Source organism: Sturnira hondurensis, unplaced genomic scaffold (assembly GCF_014824575.4).
Source record: "Sturnira hondurensis isolate 20B ecotype Veracruz unplaced genomic scaffold, ASM1482457v3 Scaffold0006413, whole genome shotgun sequence".
NCBI lineage: Eukaryota > Metazoa > Chordata > Mammalia > Chiroptera > Phyllostomidae > Sturnira > Sturnira hondurensis.
In genome coordinates this window covers 37,305,440-37,324,276 of record NW_028079044.1, presented here as the reverse complement: position 1 = coordinate 37,324,276, position 18,837 = coordinate 37,305,440, and the positions used below count along the sequence as shown (strand labels likewise).

Below are 18,837 nucleotides of genomic sequence, written 5' to 3'. Positions count from 1 at the left end.
GATGAGTAGTTAGTAATGACTTCAGTTTAGCAGGAAAAGAGCAATTCCCATATGCTGATTCTAGTCTCATAACAAAGAATGTTATAGAAAAATTGCACAGTATTTAACAAGCTGTGAGTTAATGTGACAGTGTCAGTGGGTCTGGTTCCAGAAGGAGAATCACTTTACCATATTTCTTCAAAAATATTTTTAAGTTAGACAGAAAACTTGCTGCAAATGAATCCAGACTGTTCCCCACTGCACCCTGCCCCCCAAGTTAAGCAGTAATATTGAGTCAAGTTAAATAGTTAAATTGCCCAAGACTGGTCAAGTCTAAGTACCTGGATGAATAAATAAGTCTCATTGTCGGTCTCTGAAGCTCAGAGGGTTACCTACTAATTAAGGGAGAGCAGGAATAAATGAAAGAGTTACTGGTAGAACCTCAAGTATTCAGTATATCAGTGTATCTTTCACTGGGAGCCAACCCCGATTTGATCACAGGCTACATCCTTCAATATTTGTGGGCACCTTAGGAGTCAAGAAGAGAAAGTAAAGTTGTCTTGCCTTCAAATCTTTGGAACATGTATTGTGGACAGTCTTTGATATGATAACTTTGTTGTCCACAATTCATTTCCATGGCCTTTCCCAGAATCTTGGTCTCTTGTGTAAATTCATATTCGCCCTAGGATTTCCTCAGTGCTGTGAATTTCCTTGCAAACTGGTGGTTTTAATTTTCAGGGGTCGGCCTGATGGCTTTAAAGCTTAGAAATGGGTGTTCACTTTGCTGTTGTGAAGAGTGTTAAAGGCAGGGATGGAGAGGAACTGCAGAGTAAAGAGAGGGTCTGTTTTATTTAGTGATTTAGGGAAACATGTATATTCTCTATCATGAAAAAACAGGACCTCTTCAAATTCGGAGACTATTGTTGTATCATTCCACTTATGAGCCTATTTCCAATTAACACACAAAGTTGGATATTAGGAGAGGGATACACATAAAATCAGGAATTCATCATGAAGAATTTTTACAAATGCCTTTTATAAAGGAGAAGTTTTTCTCTGAAAGCAATGATTGATAATTAAATAAGATACAAATATGCTTCTGTTTAAATCATATTTTCCAGTCTTTGCTTATGACATTCCTTGGTAACAGACTGTGGAACTGGGGAGGTCTGAGTATCCTCACTTTCAGAAGTTAAGGTCCCCTGGTTTGTTAAAAGACACAATACCTTTGTATCCAGTGCTTTTCTCATGAAATGACATAGACATCAGACTTTGCACTGCTGCTGTTTGATTTACACTGTGCTTCAACTGTTTAAGAGAAACATTAATTTAAAGCAACAATTTCAGTGCCTTAAAAAGTGAAATGTAGTCAAATTCACTTTTTCCCTACCCTAAAATGTTTGGCTGCCTTCTTTTAAAAAAGCATGTAATACTATGCGTTCATTTGTTCAAGAAGTAAGTACCTCTGCCCGGAATGAATGCTGGCAGCCTGATGTCGTCGCTCTTCATTCAACCTAGCGAGAGCTCTCACTCTGGGTGCTGCTGTTCAGGCTCCTTAGTCAGCTGGGGAAGGGTGAGGAGTGAACCGACCATTGCATTCACTGCTGCCTTTTACAGTCTATTCCAACGTCTACTGTGCTGTGTATTTAACGTGCAGCCTCTTCTCTCTTCATTCCTTCTAAAAAAGTAACTTTGTAGGCAGGTTATACTTTTTATTATAGGAGCTAAGACAATGCAGATAATTTCAAAAAAGAGGATAAAAATCTGATCACAACTGCTCTTGCTGTTAGTTGACATACTTCTGCAGTCCTTTGCCTGTGTGCCTAACTGTAAGTGTGGGCTCGTCTGTCTTTATTTATTCTGCCCAAACTAGGGGGCGGGGGGAAGAAGCAGTTTCAGCAGGAATTGCTTTTGGAAGTACAAGGAGATCTCTGCCCAGGACTTTTTGCAAGGCCTACTATCTCAAACTTGAGAACGGTGCCAGATTTTTTGGCTAAAAATGCAGTTGGCTTTGTGCCTAAAGGTGCCTTCATGGCCTTAACCAGTGGTCAGCTCGTTCTTTGTGTTCTTATCTTCAGGTTCTCCGCTACGGAGTCTTAGGGTGATTGCTCTGAATGGGCACAGAGAGCACTGTTTTTTGCCTAAAAATGACCTGATTTTGGAGTGCCCCTACTTGAAAAACAAATACCATCTGGATGGAGAGGAATTGGGAGACTTGAGTAGTTACCAGGAAGTAGTTCTTTAAGATGGAATCTTAGAGGAACATTTAGCACCTAAATCTGAGGTTCGCCAAGTCTTCCTCTGTAGAGAGCTGGCCTGAAATAAAGAGGAATGTTGTGTTGAGGGCTTTCTGGCGACTGTTTTATTTTACTTTATTTGTTTTGTTATCTGAGAAAATTTAATACCCTTGATTCCAGTTAAAATATACGTGACCGGTCTTCACTTGCATTAGTTGAATGGTAGTTTTAAAAATTAAAGTGAGCTAGATTATCTCTGTTTATCTCTCTCTCTCTGTTTCAGTTGTGACTTGGTAAACCAAAGTTGTTTCAATTTGGTAAACCAAATTTTTAGTTACAGTTTACATTCAGTATTGCTCTGTATATTAGATTCGGGTGCACAGCATAGTGTTTAGACAAACATACTTTACAAAGTGACCCCCCTGCCCCGTTATTTCAAGTACCGACCTGGCCCTATACATAGTTTTTATGATATTTTTGGCTATATTTTCTATGCTGTAATTTACATCCCTGGGACTAGTCTGTAACTACCCATTTGTACTTCTTAGTCCCATCACCCTTTTTGGCCATTATTTTAACTACTGATTTACATGAATCCGAATGTACTAGTTGGATTATTATTGAATTTTCCACCATGTTCTGAGTGAACTCCCATTGGGACAAGAAAGATCTGGAATCATTTTATGTTACTTTGGAAAACTTCATGAAAGGCTGCAGGTCTAAAAACTGAAGCACTGGAATGGANACCCCCCCCCCCGTTATTTCAAGTACCGACCTGGCCCTATACATAGTTTTTATGATATTTTTGGCTATATTTTCTATGCTATAATTTACATCGCTGGGACTAATCTGTAACTACCCATTTGTACTTCTTAGTCCCATCACCCTCTTTGGCCATTATTTTAACTACTGATTTACATGAATCCGAATGTACTAGTTGGATTATTATTGAATTTTCCACCATGTTCTGAGTGAACTCCCATTGGGACAAGAAAGATCTGGAATCATTTTATGTTACTTTGGAAAACTTCATGAAAGGCTGCAGGTCTAAAAACTGAAGCACTGGAATGGACTAGGGATCAACAGGGCCAAGATAAAACACCAAGTATGGGCAGGCACTTCAGACACAGACAAATGGGTGTCAAGGAGCTAAGTTAGTCAGTTGATTAACTCTATTTTTGTCTTTTTAGTAACCTTCACTAACTGCGGAGTTTCAATAACAACTTCAATAAGTGCGCTCCATAAATATTTGCTCAACACCACCTACTTATATATAGGGTACTTTACTTGGTCATGAGACTATCAACATGAATGGCCAAAGGAGAAGATTATCCAGGCTGGGATATAAATACTGAAGCAGAAAAAGAGAACATTAATAGATATAACTCCAATTTAAACTACTGGAGATACAGTCACACACACATGCCTAAATAATCCAGTATCATTAATGTTTCACAAATGCATCTCAGTAACTCCATCCTTTCATCTGGGCTATTTCTGAGGTTTAAAAAATCTCCCTTCATTTATGACCTAGTGGAAACATACTTGATTTTGTGAGGGATATATGACATCTCTTCATGTTCAGCCTTTCCTCCGTGTAGACTTTGCGCCTCCTCTAGCTTAGTTTTCCTAATTTCTTCTATTAGGAACTTCCGGCGGGTTCCTGTTTCTACAAATGCTCCAGCCTCAACAACTGGGATTCGAGGTTCTAACTTACACCCTTTGGAACACATATTCTGATAACCCAGATAGTTATTGATGGATGTAGGTATGTATTACTGGTTACTAACATTCTCTAAACTTCAGGTGCACAGTATTACAATTCCGTACTCATACACTCTATTGTGTGCTCACCACCAAACATCTAGTTTCCTTTCATTACGTTTGTTTGACCCCCTTTACACAACTCGCCTTCCCCCGTCCTCGGGGTTTCCGCTGTCCCCTGACATGTTTATTGGAGAGTTTTTCTGCCTCCTTTGTTTTTCTGACTCCTGTTTGCTGCAGTGCTGTTTTCTTCTTTCTTAAAGTTTTTTTTATTTTTATTTTTTTATTCCCCCCTCAGGATCATCTCCACTATCATCTCCTTAAGAATTTCCAATGCTGTTGACCACGTTATGCTATGATGAGGGAAAGAAATAGTGGGGGTAAAAATACTCCTTAAAAAATAACAGCAGACACTGAGGACTTACCTTTGCCTTCGAGGGCATTTGCACTAATGATTTAGTGCAAATATTGTTTGCACTAATGATTTTGGTGTGAAATCCTATCTCTTCCTGTATTGTTACTGAGATACTTACTGTGACTCTTATTTCTTTGACAGAAGGAGCTAGTTTCTTAGAAAGCAAAATTTCTCTTAAAATTTCTTAATTTGGTATTCAGCCACATTGTTTTAAACATATATGCTCAATAAACGTGTACTATATGAATGGATCAATTGGTTAGAAATTTTATTATGAAGTGCCCTTGCCCATAAGCAGAATGTGTATGTGATATCTGATGTTATTTTGGCACTTTATTTTCCAACCGGATGAACAAGAATTTTAAGCCTTTGGTACTCCACATTCACGGAATAGCAAACAGTAACTTTACTGCGAATTAAATGTGTCAACTTCTGCTTCATAGACAGAATACTAAGCTTTGGGGAAGAGATCAATTTTAAATAAATATATATTCACATATACTTTAGTATATTGATGTATAAATGAACATATTAATTTATAATATAATGATTAATTTCCAGGATTATATTGAATTGTTTATAATAGGAATCCACAGGACTATTGGCACTATCTTATTAGACAGTAAAAAAATTTCATCAAAATCACAGATCTTTCTGTAGGATAACATGTTATTGTATTATATGTATGCTTGAACCTACAAAACAAACGTGAAATGCCACATGAAACAATTATAAGAAATAATATTTTCATTTTTTCTCTTAATGTTGGTGTGCTGCTCATTCACTCCTTTTTTAGCCACCACGTGATAAGAGAAGCCAAAGTCTTCAGAAAATATTAACCAGCTGGAAAGTTTAAAACAGATAGGATTTTACCCATTAACTTATCTTTTTTATGCGAGACGAGAAACAGCCATCAATATTTGATTTGTGAGGTGGAATATTTCATTACATAGATTGAGGATTCAGAGGAAGGCAGACTCTGCCACACTTCGTTTAAACACACACACTTCGTTTAAACCCAGCCTTTATTCAGCCTTATAGAAATGCTCAGGATTTTACATGTGTCAGCTGTCTGAAAACGTCACAGTATTTTTTCTTACTGTTTTTCATTGATTCTATCCAGTCTTCTAAGGTTAACAGGTTACTTTATCTCATTTTTAAGTTCCTGTTTTCTCATTTGTAAAAATAGGGCTCATGGATTCCTTGCTGGCTTTAGTGAGGACTAAATGAGAGAAGAATTACGTGAGCCACGAAGCAAATGGCTGGTGTCTAATAGGGACCAACAACAGCATATTAATCCTCTTGACTTAGTTTGTCTCTGTGGTCTAATTGATGTAGTGTATCCTAATGAGACATTTAATAACTACAGATACGTGTCTGTGCTTTGCTGCCTTCCAACCCCACCGTGGCCAGCAGCAGAATGAAAGACAGAGCTCTCCTCTCCTGTTTCCTTGTCTTTACTGTCTTTCCCTTCAGGGGGTATCTGTTGCTTTTTGTTCTTGTTTTTGCCTCCGATCTCGATCTCTTTTTAATCCTTTTACCCTTTCAAGTCTCTTTTGTCCAGAACTCTTTACTTTCTTCTCTCATTTCTCTTCTTCCTCCTACCACCCTGTTGCCTACTTTGGTGCATCCGGGCTCTGTGTGGCCTTAGTAATCAAGACAGCATTCCGCTCCATTGGAGACCTTGGTTTGTCCAGCAAAAAAAAAAAAAAGAAAATCAGCAGCTGAAAGATTTCTTCTCAATTTGTTACTCCATGGTCCCTGCAGAGCAAATGCCGTGTCACTGAAACACATCACACACACATGTCATGCACACATACTCTCACTCTCTAACTTTTTAGCAGAAAAATTCACAGAATATGTGTCTGTGGCTCAAGGAGTTACTACAAAATAAATATTCTTGTGTGACTTTCTCCTGTGTCAGAGAAACATCACTGGTATCCTACAAGCTCTCTAGGGACCCTTCCTATTCTTCGTTCCTTTCCTTCTCCCAGGAATTAACCGCTTTCTTGACTGTTCACACTTGAGAATAGTTTTGCTTGCTTTTGAACTTTAGGTGCATTAAAAGTCAACATTCATGTGTATAAAAATATGCATTCTTTCCTGTCTTACATGCGCAACATCGCACTTGTGAAATCTACTCATGTTGTTGTACATGGCTTATTTTTATTGCACTATAATATTCTCTTGTATGACTGTGCATTCTATTCTTCAGACATATACCAAAACTTTTTTATCTGTTTTACCGTTGGTGTTCATTTGGGTTGTTCCCAGTTTTGACAATTCAAAGAATGATGCTGTGAGCATTCTTGTGAAGTGTGTGTGTACACTTTTAATTGAACTTCTGGTATTATGTCATTGTAGATTTTTTAAGTTGTAGGAGTCTGATCCTGATGTTTGAGATCTTTCTGTGTTCTTTATGTCCCAGCGTATTCCTTTAAAAGGCAACTTTAATTTATTTTATATATTATGCTGCCAGTACAGAATATTTTGAATTTTGGAATGTTAGAGAATGCATAGTGAAAAGTTTGTAAATAAAATTTATATATTAAGTGCATGTGATTATAGTAAATACACTTGATATATATTAAATATGATATTCATGCAGATTATACAGATATATGAACTTACAAAATTTAGTTGACTGATTTTAGTAGCATTATTATAGAATTATTACTATATAGAGTGTGCTTAATTTTTTAACAAAACTTCCTCTGTGTGATTCAATCCACAAATATTTTCCATGTGTAAAGATATATAGACATATGTAGAAGCCAAATTAAACCAAGAGAGTTGTGGTTCACAGTTTACAAAAATACATTTAAAATTTCTTATTTCTCACTACTTATACATATGTTTCTATGGCCAGGAATCTAGAGTTATGGTATCTGATTCTTTTTTTCGGCCTAAAAAAGGCAAAATTAATTTGGGGGGCCCCTATTTATCCTGGTTTATTATTAATTAAGTGGATAGATGACTTTAGCATTATTCTACCTTTCATTCTCTTAAGTCTTTTTTATGTTAAGAGATTTAGACCTTCCTGGAAGAGATAAGCAATATGGAGAAATTTTCCAATGCGCTAACATCCATTTATCCAGTAAAAACTTTTGTGAGTGTCTGCTCTTTGGTAGGCTAGTCTCAGTGGGAGGGGCCATGTAAGTATCACTCAGCTTCTTAAAAACTTACGTACATTTGCCCCAGTGTGCTACCCTAGTTCCCTGCAATAAGCATTGTCATAGAATTTGGGCCTCACAGGTGTGGCTTTGGGAAAAGCTTGAGAATGGTTAGTGTATAGGTATTTAAGTATCATTTTATATAAATATTTTTAACATAATCACATATGTGAAAGAGCATATATTAATTTTTGAATGAAGAACAACAAGCAGTCATCTGGCAGAGGACTCCACAGTTCAGTAAGGTAGTCTAAAACACAAACACGTAATCACCTTGTGTTGTGATAGGTAACCTTACAAGGAAAGGTGTAAAAATTGCCCTAGATAATAGTGGAAAAGACTCACTTTGGCTTGAGGGGATTATAGAGATCTTTTCAGAAGTAAATCCAGACTTGGATAATTGGATAAACTCAGTGATGTGCCAGGTGTTATGAGGCAAATGCAAAAGTTAAGATACCTCGTAAGTAGTCCAAGAGAATATTGGGAAGATTGTATAGTCGCTTGACAGAGCTACAGAGCCAGTCAAGTGAATTTGATGACAGGCTTTGTCATGTGGTGTCTGGTGGATTGTATTCTCTTGTAAGTTTCTTAAAGTGCTATCACTTTTATATCTATGAATACATTACGTAATGTTGCTCATAAAAATACTGGAGAGTGTGTGAGAAACGTAATGGGAAACCAAGTGGCTGCACATGGCTTCAAACTCCTTCAGACCCCACTCTTCAGGCGCTAGGTCTGTGAGCCAGGTGAGTGCTATACCTTTGCTAAATCTTAGTTGCTTCATCTGTGAAACGTGGATAATAAAAGTATGTTACTCAAAAAATTGTCAGTAAAAATGAGAATCAAATGAAATAATACACTCTTGGCATAGTGCCTAACTCATAGTAAGAGTGACATGGCAGTATTTTTGTTATTAACTAAGAATTCAGGTTATGATATACATCAACATGCAAGATTGTGAGCTTAAAAAAGACTAGTTCTGACTTTGGATTTCTTTCAACATTTAGTTAGATTTTGAGGGACTATTGGTAAGACAGCAGAATCTAGAAATATGTGTGCATGTGTGTGTGTGTGTGTGTGTGTGTGTGTGTATATATATATATATATATATATGTCTGTTATGATTAAGTGTCCCCAATAAGATTGATGGTAAGAAGAAAGTACCGATGGGGTGCAGGTGGTGAAAATCTTTCAGAGGTGTGTGTGGTTGCATGTGTATGTGTTTACACAGATTCTTAAGTTTGTATTGCACTCCAGTGCAAAGCCTGATAAGATTACCTGAATGAGCTGATTTCCAGCCTCATTCCAGAGCCACACATGTATGAATCAAATGGCCGTTCTTCCCCACTAGGTGGATCGCTGAAGCAGAGGGCTCTGGGGTAGCTAGGCTGGGTAGTAACCTTCTCAGACCTGGACCTCACCATTGTGCCCAGCTTTGTTTAGAATTAACTTGACATTAATTTCCTATTTCAGATTTACTTTGGCTTCTCCCTAGCCTATTTTTATTTTTAAATTTAGTTTTAATCTTTTGTTTTAATCTTTGGCAGTGGGGGGTACAATAACAATAAAACAAAATCCAAGAGCCCATAAAACTAGACCCTGGGATTTGCAAGGGTGAGATGGGGAAGCCGCTCTCTGTATACATTACTTCTCTTCTGCATTGCCCAGAAATATGAGCCAGACTGATGCTAAGCTACTACAAAAGGTTGCAATCGTAGACTCGGTCTGCACTAGACATGTGTTTCCTGACTGTGGCCTGGGCATTGGTTTTCTGTCCTCTATTATGGGTACAGATGAATCTGGAGGTGGAGACCTAGTGGAGCTGGAAGGGAATTTATTAATAACAGGGGAGCCCACTCTCTAGGTGTCTGCAGGCATTTGGGAACTACTGATTATCATTATGTGAACTGTAGGTCCCTCGGTGCTATCGTAGCCATTCTCCAACCTCTTTCCACATGCCCTGTTTTTTTTTAACTCTTTGCCGTAGTTTGGTTTCTGACAATACTAATCAAGTAAAATTCAAGTTATAACAGAATAAGACAAATTTAGTATACAAGATGGTAGTGTTTTAATTGATTAGCTATAGTGGACAGCATTAGAAACAGTAACTAAAAAATAAGGCTTCTTTATGCATGAACTGTGTACATGGGGCACGTGCAATTTGGACTTCTGAGATCATTTTGTGCTTAGATGCTGATCTCCTGCCATTTTTCACTCATTGGTCTATCACAGCTGTAACCCTCTGCTACTATACATTTCTTTAAAATACTGATTCTACATTGTTTATGATAATGGATCCCAATCTTTTAATGTTGATAAACATGTTGGGGGGGAACAGATGCTTTAAAGTGGTCCATTTCAGATCGAAACATCTTCGTTTTCTTGCCAAGGTAATGAAGAAATGCTGCTTCACTTAACAATATTACATATGCTTTAAAATCAGTAGTTTTCTTCCTTAAGCATTTCTTTGCAGAACCGCTTCTCCAGCTGTGTCCAGTGGAACATTAGTTTTGTTGGTAAGTGGCAGTATGTGATACAAAGCAGGATGACATCGGGAAATCCAATACAAATTAAGAGTCCCCACTCCCTACAGCCTAGGACTTCTCTGAGCTATAGGTGCTCACACACACTGTGGGTCTCTGAAAGGAGGATGCGACCTGTCCAGTGTCTACTAGACTTAACATGACTGTAGAATCGCCTCACATTTCGTTTTTTGAAGCTGATATCACGGGAAGAATGTAGAGAAGATAGTTGAATTTCTTGTGATCTGTGCTAAAACAGTTCCATAGTAAAATCGGCAACAGAGCCTAGCTAGATGTCCCGAAATAATGGTTTATTCAGAAAAAGTACTTAAGGCTAAAGATTTCTAAGCCTATTACCTACTCAATTTATTAAGGGATTCTCTACATACTTTCTTTTTTAAAAATATGTCTACAAAATTTTTCTCATCCTAAGAATCAGAGGAAAAAGTGGATTAACTTATTCTACGCTCAGAACCTGCTTTCCAGTTTTCAAATGCTTTCCATTAAAAAAAAAATGATCAGTTTTCTTTGGAAATTTCAATGTACTTAACACAGGAGAAAAATGGTTCCAACCTGTGTGTGTATAATTTGATTTTATCAGCAGGGAAAATGATATTAAGTTGGTTACATTAAGCATTTAGCACTAACTAGGGTGATATCCAAACCAGATTTCATGTCATTAGTGTGTATTCATTACACAGTGTGGAAGATACCCATCAGTGCTGTTTATTAATTTAAGTGGACTTTTAACAATACATGGCGAACAGAGATCCCTGGTCTTCTGGAACTTGCAGAGCAACATTTTGAGCTGATTTCTTCCCATTCGCTGCCCATGTGCATTTGCGGATTCCGTATGCAACTCGTGCCTGACCTGTTGGACCCTCCTGTGGTTCGCTCTGCGGACTGTTGCTTCAGATGGGCGTGGCCTTTTAAGCTGCTTCTTCGGGAGGAGCACAGTGGTTTGTGAGTTACTTATTGCTTTCATGAGCGACAACCATTGTAAATGATGGCACAGACTTCCTTTCCTTCCCTTTAGCTATTTAACGTACATACGTATATATATTTAACACACACATATGCTGTATATAATGTTATATATTATGTTAAATATCACATGTTAAGTATTATTTTTAACATGTACATATGTGTGTTTTAAAATATATATGTATTCACAGTATAAGTACTCAATATGCCCTCACGATGTTGTTTTAATCTTGTGTTTAGTCGCACTCTGAAAAAAAGTAATAGACGCAAAATTAATATATTAAAATTAAATCACCTTTTAATGTACAAAGATATTTTTCAACAAATGCGGGAAAGTCAGAGATGACCCACATAGCACTGCACTTATTTTTATTATCAATGGAAACTGAGTTTACATATAAATAAAATGTCAGTCACATCATAACCATCAGAAGAGTCAACACATTTATACTTTTTCATGACTTACATTTTGTGTTTGGCTCTTGGCCCACGCAGCAGTTGACGTATTCTTAACAGAGAGGGAAGGGTGGCGTGGAGCCTGGCCCATGGGCACATGCAGAGTCAGTAGGGCCTGTTTGAATCAACAGTTGTCATCTTGGATTATTTTAATTGATTTTTTTTTTTAGAGAAAAGCAAAAGGAAAAATGACATGTGAGTGGGGAAACGAATGGTAACATTTCTTAATTTGCTTAGTGGAATTGTAATCTTATTCAAATTGGAGCTTTTAATACATTTGCCTCTCACCTGATATGAAAGGGAAAATAATGCCTTTTTCCTCTGGATATTGGTGAAGTGCACTTGTTTTGTTTTAATTATCCCATCTAGTGAAATTGGCGCATGCTTCATTTTTTTCCAGATATGTTCACATACAGGTAAAATTATTAAGGAAATTCTTCCTCTAAGATTTTATGGCCATCTGGAGACTGGTTTGGGCAAATATGACATGATTACCAGACTGTCTCCTTTTACCTAGACTAGTACATTTGAAATGAGATATTTAAAATATAGAGAGCATAGCATGATAGAATAAGAGCCTAATAAACTGTGTTTGGGCCAGCATCAAAACTCTTTGAAATAGGATATCTAAATAACGTGCATTTTTATCTCAGGGAGGCTCGGGTTAGTTCTAGTGTCCAGATGACTATTAATGGGCTTTGTGCTCTGGAGCATATGTTAATAGAAGGGATCATTTTGGATTAATTCAATGTGAATTAATAAGAGATTTATTTGATGGGAGTTGTTTGAAGGTGATGACATTTTAATCTCAACAGGATTTAAGATGTCCAAAAATTCCTTTAGAGATTCAGGAACAATCAATTCAGAGGGCAAATGGAATAGATGTGGATAGCAAAGAACAGGATCAGACATTGGGTTTATGAAGTTTGAAGCCGTTTACAAGAAAAGCCATCTACCATTGAAGTATTGCCCCAGAATCTGAAGAAATGGGAAACATTTAAACTCTCTCAGCAATTCCTGAGTTTGTGAATTGGATAAACAATGTTCTCTTGCATTTTATAGTTCACTTAAGCAATCTGATTTTGATCTGTATATATGGAGTAGACAGCATTCAAATCTTTTTCCCCCTAAACCAATGAGCAAACACATATGTTCTTGAAAAACTGAACTTTGTATGCTGTTCATATGGAAGCCATCTAGCTTGGTATAGGCCCCGTAGCTGACCTTCCTTTTATTCTGCTATCACTTGTTTAATTCTTTAAATTCTTTGTGGGAGACTTTTGATCAAAAGAAACAATTTGCTGTTCTTTTTTCTTCGTTTAATTTTTTAAATAAAATCTTCGTGAAATGTGTAACTGATAACTCGGTACTTCTAGGCGGTTGAGGTAAACAGGCATGGAAAAAACATATATTAAGGAGAAGGCTATCCTGTCTTTCCTTTGTGTGTGAAGCTTTGGTTCCAAACAGTTGATAGTTTTATTATATGGAAAACAATAAGGAAATGTCATGTGCTATGATATGCTATGATGATAAGAACGGCTACTTATAACAAAAATCACACTCTGCAAGATTTGAGACTGAGGTTACATTACATCATCTCTTTCCTCTTACTTTCTAGTCTCATTCAGGATGTATGTGTTTGAAATGGTATTTGGAAAGATACTCAAAAAGTTTTATCTCCTTTGAGAAAGGGGTTCCTTATAAATTCTTCCTTGCTTTTTAAAAATATCCTCTCTTAAATGAATCATGAATGATAAAATTATAGTCATGTTGCTAGATGCATTTGGCACATAGCTGATGCTGGATATACATTTATTTGAATGAATGAATGAATGAATGAATGAATGAATGTTGGAGGGAGTAAATAGCTGAGGGAATGATAGATATCAGTGGGATTTCTGATGTCTTTTGTTGTTGATGGTTTAATATTTAAAGTCTTTCAAGGATACTTTATATAGGTTTTCTACAGTAAAAAGTGAGAAAGATTTTCTAACGTTCCTTAGCCATTAATCAGAATCATTATTAAATCTTGGAGGCAGGGTGCAGTGTAGACCTAATTTACCGTAACTCCCTCATTATAGGGATTGAAAACGGAGGCTTAGCAAAGTGAGAGGTGCAGTCACACCCGCAGGCGATGCGAATCAGGTTCGGAAACTGGACCCATAACTGCTGTACCGTGTTTTCGCTCCTTAAGGTTTGATTTTTTTCCTTTGTTTAGGGCCAGGATGTCACTAACATAGCTCTTATCTTCAGTGAGTTCTCCTTTAATGGAAATAAGTACTAATGATCTCAGCTCTCTTTTTAAGTTACTGTGACAGTTGATTTCCTTGGCTGAGTAATTCACTTGATTATCTATTGCAAGATATTTCGGAGCAAGTGTATTTCACAAATGCATGTGTGTATATGTATTTATATGAAATAAAAGTAAGTTCATTAATGCTTAATTCATATTACCTTCGTAATATTGGAAAACCCAGATTCCTTTTCTTTGAAGGTGCCATTTTGAGAACGTGAGTCATCATCTTCTACAGAAAAAGGATTTTTTAATATAGTTAAACATTTTAATCAGTACAATAAAGTAGTTAGCAGAATTATCTTTTAAGCTCTAATGCTGATTATTTCCACTACATAAACCTGTCTAAATGATGCTGTAACATAGAACCCAGAAATAGTACTGGATCCTGTTTTTTTTTTAATACTAAACTGTTTTATTAAAAGTACAAAGAAGGGGAAGGGCCATCAGAGAACATGTATAAAGGACCCGTGGACAAAGCTGAAGTGGAGGAGGTGGAGGTGGCTGGGGCTGGGGAGAGAGATGCGGGGAAAATGGAGGCAACTGTACTTGAACATCAGTAAAAAAGAAAGAAAAAGAAAGAAAAGAAATATCAGCACAGTTAAAAATGCAAAGAAAGCTTTTAGATGTAAGTTTTAATTTAGAAGGAAATAATTACAAGTAGGGATTTAGAGTTTTGCAAGTGGAGTATGTTACATATCAGTAATGGAAGTTAATACACATAAGAGCATTTTTAGGAAGATAAACATATTTTTAACGTGCTTAACTGTCTTGGCACAATATGCATTAAGCTTCTCTCTGCCTCTAAAGGAGCATCCATGTGTCTGTATAGATGGATAGTGATGCAGATATGAGAATGCTCACTGCCCCCCACCCTAGCCCCCAGGTGAGTTTTTTAGCTCACAGTTAAATAGAAGAATGAACTTAGCAATTCGGAGGCTTGCTGCTCTCATTTAGATTTTTTAACTCCTCTTTATACAATGCACGTTTAGTCCCCTTGTCTAAGTTTTTTAATGTTTTTTAAAGATTTTATTTATTTATTTTTAGAGAGGGGAAGGGAGGAAGAAAGAGAGGGAGAGAAACATCACTGTGTGGTTACCTCTTGCTTGCTCCCAACTGGGGACCTGGCCTGTAACCCAGGCATGTGCCCTGACTGGGAATCAAACTGGCGACCCTTTGGTTCGCTTGCCAGTGCTCAGTCTACTGAGCCACACCATCCAGGGCCCATCGTCTAAATGTGTATGGTGGACCTACTGTAACGGTCATTTTGAACTTTTTTTAAACAATCCATATAGTAGAATAAAAAAACATTTGAAATGGATTTGCCAGAACTGATAACCAATCCCAGTGATGTGATCAAATCTCTGTATATATTTGCTTACATAAATTTATATATTCATATTTATGGTAACTCTTATTAATTATATTAGGACCATGAATACAATAGCTCCCTCAATAATTTTATTCAGATAATAAAAACCAATGCTATCATGGTGGTGTCAAGCTGGTTCAATCATGACTTTATAATCTTACTTTAGTGAGGGGAATAGAACCTAGTACAAAGGGCTGGAAAGCAACCACGTGTCATACACAGGGTCTGATGTTTCTGCGAGTCTCGGTAAGGCTTGCAGAATTCCTGATGGCATTGAACTAGTTCTTTTCCCAGCCGCACCGTGAAGAGGCTGGGACTGAGATTCTGCAAGGGGCTGACTGTGGATGCCTTGTCTTCAGCTATGGTCTCAGCAAGTACACTTTGTATCTTTTCTAGAAGCATGTCCCCTCCAGGTTTACTAATTAAAATCTTTTATTCCTACCCTAATGTAGGTAAGTATTATGATGCTTAGGGTTCAGAGGGTTTTAGAGGTTTAGTCATTTCACCAACATCACAGACTGTTGTGGAAACGACTTCCATTTTCTTTGATATCGTGCTCCTTCTCCTCCTGCTGCTTCATTAAAACCCAGGGGCCGGAGAAGACCTTGCTCAAGGTTTGCGCATGCTTTTCTATCAGATGTCTTGGAAGCAGCCTGCTGTTATGGCAATAGAATGTGTTTTAGGTGTGATACATTGAAGTGCATTTACATCATTTAGGAAGGAAAATATTTTTTTTTGTTCTGTTTTGCAGATACACAGATCAGCTTTCAAAATGTCTTCTGTGTCTTCTGAGCATCTTCTAAGACAATTGCATTAGCCTCCTGCTAGTTGACTAATAGAATTAATACTTGTAAAAAGTGTTCTAAAGCCACATGCCTTATGAAGTCAATGCTGGGTATGGTTTTACAAGTATGTGATCTATTTTTTCAAGTGAAAACGTTAACTGGAAAAGTTCTTGGCACACAAGAAAACAGCGTGCAATCTGTTATTTGTCTTAAAGAGAATGACTTGAGGGTGTCTGCAGTCTTACAGTATCTAACTCAGGATTTGCTAGGGGAGTTTCTTCCACTTAGAAGTATTGCAAATGTGATTATATTTACATAATATGTCATTCTGAAAAATTATGGTGATATAATTCCCGTAAAAATTATTTTTTTCTAGAACTACTTCAAAGCGTAGTCAACTAAATTAACCACAATATATTTTTTTAAACACAACTAAAAAGAACAGACCCCTTCCCCCCCCAACAAAAAATAAAACCCAAATGACCTTTCTGATACTTCTTTGAAGTTTTAGCCGTTTAACATTCTTTGCGATATATATTATTAAGAGCTCTATTCAACATAAGGAATCAGTGAGTTGTGTGGGCTCTCATGGTCTGTTCTGGGGTGGATGAAGGGACTGAAATTTGACAGGATGATAATTGAATTAAATCATATTTCCCTCATTCACTATAGAAGCTGGTTGAAAAGTGTTGAAACTATGACCCTTACTTTTCTTCATGACAATAAATGAGCAAAACCCATTTTCGTTGTTCTGAAAAATACGTTAATTTTTTCAATATTCTATCTGTTCATTTTAAGTATTTTATCTTTGTCCCCTTGCTATGTAAAATATTGCTGCTTTTTCTAATTACATTGACATTAATAAATGGGCATAAACCATTTTCTCTTAATCTGGTAGAGGGAGAAGCTTAATTAGAATACTCCATTCTCATTTTTTTGTGAATCCTACCCTTCATTTAGATTTTTATCTTTTTTGTGTAACTTGATTCATTTCATTTTGGGCCACCTTTGCTAGATTTTATTTACGTTAAGGAGAAAATATTAAACTTCAAACAATGTGGTGGGTCACTTGTCCACGGAGGGATTGAATTGCAGTATGACTAAGGACACTGTTTGCAGTGGAAAAATCAAACAGAAAGTTGTGGGGGGAAAGGCGGGTCCTTTCCTCATCACGATTTCAGATTCAGGGACAGCTGGTACTTCACGAGAATGTTGTCTTGTGTAACCCTGGTTAAAACAATATATTTCTTTAGCCAAACCTTTTGTATTTTCAATGATAACTGACTGCTTAAGCTTCCCTTTGATTTTTTTTTGTCCTTTCTGTTTTAGTTCTGCTTTTGTTGACCACCAGTACAGTCGCCTCCCAGTCTTCCATGTGTTGGTACACATTCCCATCTTCTGCCACTCTGACGGAAGAATAGATATCTCCTGAAATGTCAGCATCAACCAATAAGACACTACAATGCAAACATTCAAAATTAAACTAGTTATCCAGTGTCCCGGCTCAGGGACTAACCACAGTGTGACACCCAGGCAGAGACCACAGGCCGTCCCCCGGCCCTCCCCTCCCCTGCCCTCAGAGTCCAGGCAGGTGTGCATTGCCTCAGAACCTTCCCTCCAAACCAAACCACGGTCCTTCATCTATCAGTGTCTTGTTGTTGTTGCAAGAAGGAGATTCTATGGCTATTTGATGAGTCACACTATTTGTGTATAAGAGGAGCAATGTACAAGGCACACAATTTTGACATTATTCAGTAGGTGGATTTTTACCTTACCAACGACTTCGTGTACATTCCCTGGGTTCAGTGATTCATAGGATAAAAATTTTGCTTGACCAGCTTTACAGAAACGAAGGCACACCCATATATCCCAAGCTAGCATGGTTCTTCAGCACTCGTGAGAAATTATAGACGAAAACGACTTGAGACATGTTATTAATTTGGGGTTTCTCAGGACATTTTGGATAATCATGGTGCAACAAACTCTGTTCAATCTGTCCTGTGGCAGAGTCGGCTAGCGAAGAGGGCTTGTCTTACTAGTCTGTGACAGGTGGCTTTTTCCACGAGACATTTGGGAGGACAGCCGTACACAGCACTCCCTGTTTTTCAGCAGGGGGACGAAGGGACACAGGCCTGGAGCCTCAGGCCTCAACCCGCCTTTGTCGCTGCTCCCTTACTGACCTGACGCACATTGTTTCTTACCTCCTTTCTACCCTCAGAGTTCTGAGTCCTTGGGCTCCAGCGGGGGAGTGTGCCACAGTGTTCTTACCTTGACCTTGCTCGTGGATGCTGCTAACTTGAAAGGCACCACCGAGCTGGCTAGCGTGTGAAGCTGAACCCTAGAAAATTCTAAGGTTTTGCCATTTGGAGCTATGAAGTGACAATGCCTTCTGGTTAATTTGAAATTTTACTTTAGTTGGCTTCCAGTGTGCTCCCAGTGCCGGGACTGGTGCTGTTCCCGTAAGCTGCACTAGGGCTGAGGGAGATTCCCTGTCGTGCTGGAGACAGTTCCGGTAGAGGTCAGCTTGGCCACCATGGGGCACGCCAGGTCCTCCTGCTAAATTTCAGACACATTCCGGGATGGGGCTTAATTGTCTTAACTTCGGATGTTCGCTCACCTGACTCTCTGCGAGTAATTGGGCAGGTCAGCCTTGCAGGAGATGAGGCTGCATCTGTGGCAGCATCTTACAGTCTCACGAGCCCTTGTGCTGCTGTCTGAGAAAGCAAAAGATTGTGCGTTTCTATTAAAGAGTTATAGTCAAAATCCTAAAAAAAAAAAAAAAAAAAAGAAGGGAATTTAACAGTAGAGCAGAGAGGAAACATTTGTTCCTCTATTCCTTAAAGTAACGGGGCAGTTT

At 37.8% G+C, this 18,837-nt stretch overlaps 1 protein-coding gene across 4 annotated transcripts in view; it reads left to right on the top strand.

Annotated features, from left to right (window-relative positions):
* TRPS1 (transcriptional repressor GATA binding 1) overlaps nucleotides 1-18,837 on the top strand; it is a 233,423-nt gene that overhangs the window by 23,960 nt on the left and 190,626 nt on the right. The window contains exon 2 of one of the 4 annotated variants that reach the window (XM_037048424.1): nucleotides 15,947-16,104. The exons of 2 other annotated variants lie outside the window; for them this stretch is intronic. In XM_037048424.1, coding sequence (XP_036904319.1) covers nucleotides 16,068-16,104 — 37 coding nt within the window. In that variant the 5' untranslated portion in view covers nucleotides 15,947-16,067. Of the gene's footprint in view, nucleotides 1-3,887; nucleotides 3,985-15,946; nucleotides 16,105-18,837 lie in introns of those variants that run through there. One more of the 4 variants, XM_037048426.1, reaches the window with a different exon arrangement.